The sequence below is a fragment of the Pistacia vera genome, unplaced genomic scaffold, assembly GCF_008641045.1.
Source record: "Pistacia vera cultivar Batoury unplaced genomic scaffold, PisVer_v2 Contig277, whole genome shotgun sequence".
Lineage (NCBI taxonomy): Eukaryota > Viridiplantae > Streptophyta > Magnoliopsida > Sapindales > Anacardiaceae > Pistacia > Pistacia vera.
Genome location: NW_022196087.1, coordinates 272610 through 278444, shown reverse-complemented (window position 1 = coordinate 278444; position 5835 = coordinate 272610). Strand labels below are relative to the sequence as shown.

Here is a 5835-nt window from a genome sequence, read left to right as displayed (position 1 = left end):
CAACTAGAATCATATTATATAGCCACAACCAGGATTTATAGTCAGTAGAGTCAAAAGATCTAAATTATAAATTTATAATAAAATATATAGTGAAGTTCTAACTGAATGAAATACTCTATCTGATAACCTACTTAATGTATTGGGTTTTTCTTATTATAAATATTGTAAAAATCAATATCAACTAGAATCATATTATATAGAATATATAGATATTAAATTATTGTATAATATTTTTAACACATAAGAACAAACAAGAATGATTATAGAAATATTAAAAAAAGTTATGAGTTATCTTTAAATTTTTATTATTTTTATTTTTGATAAATGAATTTAATTTAATTTAATTTAATTTCGATGATGTATGATAGTATTGAAATGGATGACGTAGTACACTTGATGTAATTCAAGTCTTTGTCAGTGGAGAATATGATAGTAAATTATTTGAAAGTAGGGAATATCAAATATGATGGTGGTGGTTTATTTTAAAAGTGCTTATACTTTGTTCATTTTTAAAATATATTCTCTACCAACATGTTGATCTCTATTTTCAATTTAGAGATATATTCCAAATATTTCCCAGGTAAAATTATATATATATATATATATATAATAACACACAAAATAAAACAAAAACAATGACCTTGTATTATTATCTTTTCTATTGGCAGTGGAGCCAGGATTATAGGTTTTCGAGGTGGAATCACCATGTAAATTTTGCCAAAAATATTAAAATAAAGCAAGATAATATATTTGATTAAAAAAATAAAACTATTTAAGGATAATGGATAAAAGAGAGAGAAACACTACTTTATAAGACCAAATGTATTGTTTTATTCATAATTCATCTATGGCAAATAATAATATATTAGGTTTAGGACAAATGGGTATCAGTAATACATTTTTCAAACTTTGAAGGTCTGAATTGAATTTGAAAACCTTAAACGACAATATAATTGAGTTTGTATACGAATGTATCCCTAAAATCAACTCAATAAATGCTTAATAAAATATATATAAATAATGTACCAATAAAAAGTTATGTTATGTGTGTTTTTATATGAAATTTAATTAGATTATATATATAATACCACTTTTAAAATAAATAATTAAAGTATAATTTATATAAAATATTATTGAAATGTATTGCAATACCCTCTTTCATTCAAGATTCTGTTTGTCATTCAAGGTTCTGTTTGTGAGAACATGGAATAAACTTTTTTAAAATCACTGGTCATGATTTATAGGTCTGTTCTTCCACACACACCGTGGCCTCTTCTTTTAAAATCAGCCTGTGGCTTCTTACCAGAATTTTGTCCCGAAAATAATCCCAAACTTTCTTTAGTCATCTCCTGTAAACAAGCATTCTGAGAAATTGCTAGGAAGGACGACTAAAACACTTAGGTAAAATTTCCCATCACAATTGAAATAGAAATCATTTCAATCAGAAAATCGATCATCATACAGATGGCCGCCCCTCCATCACAGCCTATTCCTATGGCCACCTCTTCTTCAGAATCATTTCAATCAGATATGGAACAGTCTGTAATCATAGAGTTGGCCAATCCATCACGGCCAGTTGCTTCTTCAACTCAGCATATGGCCTTGTCTTCATCTCAACTTGGTATCTAAGTACCAGAATATGGCAATGAATTTTCATAATTAAGCAAATACATAATTTTTTTTTTTTTTTTTCTGTTTGTTTTCTTTATTGCAGTCGATCTAAAAAAGTACCTACCACTGTATAAAGCTATACTCGGAGGCGACTTACGATATGTACAAGAAATCTGTAACGAGGATGAACATGTGTTAGAAGCCAGGATCACGGAAAACTCTGACACAGCTCTTCATGTAGCTGTAGGAGCAGTCACCGCTAATCATATTGTGGATTATCTATTGACTAAGATGTCAAATGATCAAGTGGCACTCACAAATAAAGACGGCAAAACTGTGCTTTCAGTCGCTGCAATTGTTGGTAATGTCCAAGCAGCCAAGAAGATAAGGGAGAAATGGCCAGACTTATTGGATATCAAAACACCTTTAATTGAGGCTGCTCGACATGGCTATAAGGAGATGATTACCTATTTATTGAAATTCACGGATAGAAACTTGCTGTATTCCTACCCAGTTAAGGATAAAACCGGTGTTTTGTTCGTTCATTGGCTAATAATCGCTGGATTTTACGGTGAGTTAATTCTTCAATTGGCTTCTATTAATTACCGATTAATAAGTTCCACTTTCAATTAATTATATATATATGTCTATCATCTTATGTCTCAGACTTAGCCATGAGGGAGGTTGAAGATTATCCAAATTTAGCTCTAATGGAGTTAGATCGTGGTGAGACTCTTCTGAGTACAATAGCCAAAAAGCGGATTGCGTTTTCCATTGGAAGAAAGCTAAATTTTTTCCAGAATGCCATCTACATAAGTCAGTGTGAGTATAATTAACATATATCTCACATAATTCTGGTTACATTTTTGCGTGAGTATAATCTACACCATAAAGATTATTAATTAATTTATTAACTTCAATTCTGTGCAGTGGTTTGTAGATATTTTTTTTTCAAAATCAAGTTTCTGATTGTTCTGAGCTTTGGAGGTATTTTTGTAATGGTACACCACATAGCATGCAAATTCATCCCAAGCTACATGATGTCACACATCCGAAGCTGCAAACAAAAAATGATGCAATGCATTTGGAGTAGCAACCGAAAAATGATGTCATGCATCCCAAGTTGCATTCGAAACATGATACGGTTCATCGAATACATCTGGTCTAGGTACAACCGAAACATCTGGTCGAAGTATATCCATTATATTATATCAGGTAATTGGTTGATCTACTTCATTCGTCATGACATAATTAATTACGTATTAAGTGCAAATGATATTGATTGTAGGAAGGCAAAGTCCCTCTAGTATATTTGACATTTATGGCCTCTTGATTTGGTAAAAAATGGTTCTTTGTCCTTTGAAATCAATTAAATGTCTAAACTTTATTGATATGGATGGCCATGGGTCAAAAATTAGTTTCCCTCCCATGCGACCTAAATGAATAACTTTGGTTGGGCTTGTCCGGGTAAGACCGGGAGTTCATTTTAAAAAGTCCAAGCCTAAACCCGAGAAAAAGCCCGGGTTTTTAGTATCCAAGCTTGGGTCGGGCCTACCCAGGCTTTTGGCCCAAGTTTGGTGGAAAAATTAAGGGTATTTTGGAAGTTTTACTTTATGTATGATGGCTACATGTAATTTTCAGGGCCTATTGTAATCTTTATGAAAGGGCAATGGATATTTTTTTGGGGATTTACTATAATTTTTCCAGGACTATTTATTTATAATTTTTTTAAAATTCCATATAACATACCCAAGCCAGGCCCGAACTGTTTTTTCAGGCCTAGTTTGTATTTCTAAGATGTTTCTTTGAGATAAAATATTTAAATCAATAAGTCAATGTTAATTTGTTGCGCAGTTCGAGTTTACCGAAGTATAATTGGAGAGAAAGAATGGACGCTTCAACAAAAAAATAGACTTGCCAAAGCCTTGTGCATGAAAATTACCAGAGCTCTAGGGTATGAAAAAGCTTCCTCAATCTTGAAGAAATCACTCCTTTTAGCAGCAGAATCAGGGGTTCACGAAGTTGTGGAAGAGATCATAAAATCATTTCCAGATGCAGTCTTGTATTCAGATCAAGAACAACATAATGCATTTCATTTAGCAGTCATTAACCGCCATAAATGGGTAATCAACCTCATATTCGAAATGAGTGGCCACAAACATTTGTTGTTGATGTCTCAAGACAATTCTGGGAATAATATCTTGCACTTAGCTGGAAAACTGGCCCCTCTATATCAACTTAATCGCATCCCTGGCGCAGCACTAAAGATGCAGCGTGAGTTACAGTGGTTTAAGGTACTAAGAATTTAGATTTAAACTGATTTAGAAGTCTTTTCATTTATTCTTTTGTTTGATGATATATTTTGTACAGGAGGTAGAGAAAATTGTACCGCCTAGCATCAAAGAAGATAAAAATTCTCAAGGAAAAACTCCGGCAATGGTATTTGTTGACGAACATCAGGGTCTTGTTAAAAAAGGTGAAAAATGGATGAAAGATGCAGCCACCTCTTGCTCAATAGTAACAGTACTCATTGCTACAGTAGTATTTGCTGCAGCAATTACAGTACCTGGTGGGACTGCCACTGATGGCACTCCAAATTTTTACGGATTCCCAGCCTTTACTATCTTTGCCATGGCCGATGCAGTCTCTTTGTTCTCATCAATAGCAGCCGTCTTCATGTTCATGTCCATCCTTACTGCACGCTACGCAGAAACTGATTTTCTATTTGCCCTGCCCAAAAGATTAATATTGGGTCTTTTTATGTTGTTCCTGTCCCTAACAGCCATGATGGTAGCCTTTGGTGCCACTGTTTATATGGTGAATTTTGATTACAAGCATAAAGAGATAAGGAAAGGCGGGGTATTTTGTTTAGTAATGGGATTGGCTTTTTTGCCTGTGTCTGTGTTTGCCTTTTCGCAATTTCCCCTCCTAGTGGAATTGACCTATTCCACCTATGGCCCCAGCATTTTTCGCAAGCGAAGAACAGGTGTCTTCTACAAGAAAGGTGAGTAAAAAATAAAAATTAACGGTGTTATTGTCCAAGTTTTGTATTTCAAGTGCTGTAACATTATTATTCAAAATGTCAAGACTTGAAATGTAAAACATTGTTCTACTGAAATTTGTCTTCACTAGAGTAATAAATGTGCCTGCTATTAGAGTTAAAAGAGATCGTCAAGTGTGAGAGTGACGGGATAATAAAAAATTTGCATCTTTGTATTCTGTTTTGACAAAAACTCTAGCATTATTTTTTAATTGTGAATTTTAATTGGATGAATCATGTAAAATTGTTTATATCTAATACGCTTCCTTTTATTAACTGTTTCATTTCTCTCTTTTCTCTTTTTCTTTGATTTTTAGCTTTTAATTATATTTTTGTATCCATTCATGTAAGATCAAGTCGTTGTAATCGTTCGATATGTTTTGGGAAAATATTTGGCAACAGGAGCTGGTATATTTGCTTTGTTATATATAAAAAATTTAAGTAAACTTTAATGCACATTATTACTGTATAGTTCATCTGCATATTTGGTAGAATGGCCTGCCAAATTTCAGAATTCAGACAATCTTGAAGTTTGCTTGAATTCCATTTTTATATCGAAGGAGAGTGAAAAAACTGAATTAAAGCTTATTAAAATTTTTTAAAGGATAGAAAGTCGGTCAGTGCCCAAAGCATTTTTGAACCCCTATCCTACCACTAAGGGTCGAAGCTGGGTGGCAAAGCAAAAAAAATAACTAGCAAACCACCAAGCTAAGCTGTAGGGGCTTATTGAAAGATGAAGCTCTCTACATGTTAATTCATTTTCTTCGAGTGTGAAATTGGGCCTCATCTCTGCACTAATAAGTAAACGCCAGTCCATGCATTTCAATTTAGGTAAGTGACTGATCATCAATTTGGAAACTCTATAAATAGAAGGAAGATACCAAGGTTGATCTTCATATAATTGGTTATCTAGAATTGGGCAACAAATAAAAGCAGAAAAACCATTTAACAACGAAAAAAAATAGGTCATTCTTCAAAACATTTTCAAATGTCTGTTTAGATTCTTGCCCTGGTTTTGTTCAAAATTATAGGATGCATATAACAAGTCCGTATTTAAACCAGAAAGGAGGGGTTGCCGATTGATTGTGATTATTTTTTGTTACCTCAATTACTTAGATTTTGTATTTATAGCTTAATGTCTATAACTTTTTTTTTTCCTCTGCTTTTTACTCTGCAATTCCCCT

At 33.0% G+C, this 5835-nt stretch overlaps 1 protein-coding gene across 2 annotated transcripts; it reads left to right on the top strand.

Annotated features, from left to right (window-relative positions):
- The first annotated feature begins 1326 nt into the window (after positions 1 to 1326).
- LOC116133959 lies at positions 1327 to 4850 on the top strand. Of its 2 annotated transcripts, none has more exons than XM_031419620.1 (6): positions 1327 to 1621; positions 1715 to 2182; positions 2278 to 2433; positions 2542 to 2826; positions 3466 to 3905; positions 3982 to 4850. In XM_031419620.1, exons 1-6 carry the CDS (start codon positions 1465 to 1467, stop codon positions 4621 to 4623), a joined length of 2148 nt encoding a protein of 715 aa, XP_031275480.1. In that variant the 5' UTR covers positions 1327 to 1464; the 3' UTR covers positions 4624 to 4850. The 2 variants fall into 2 exon arrangements, with proteins under 2 accessions (XP_031275480.1, XP_031275481.1); XM_031419621.1 differs by having other exon boundaries at positions 2599 to 2826; positions 3982 to 4849.
- The last annotated feature ends 985 nt before the right edge of the window (positions 4851 to 5835 follow it).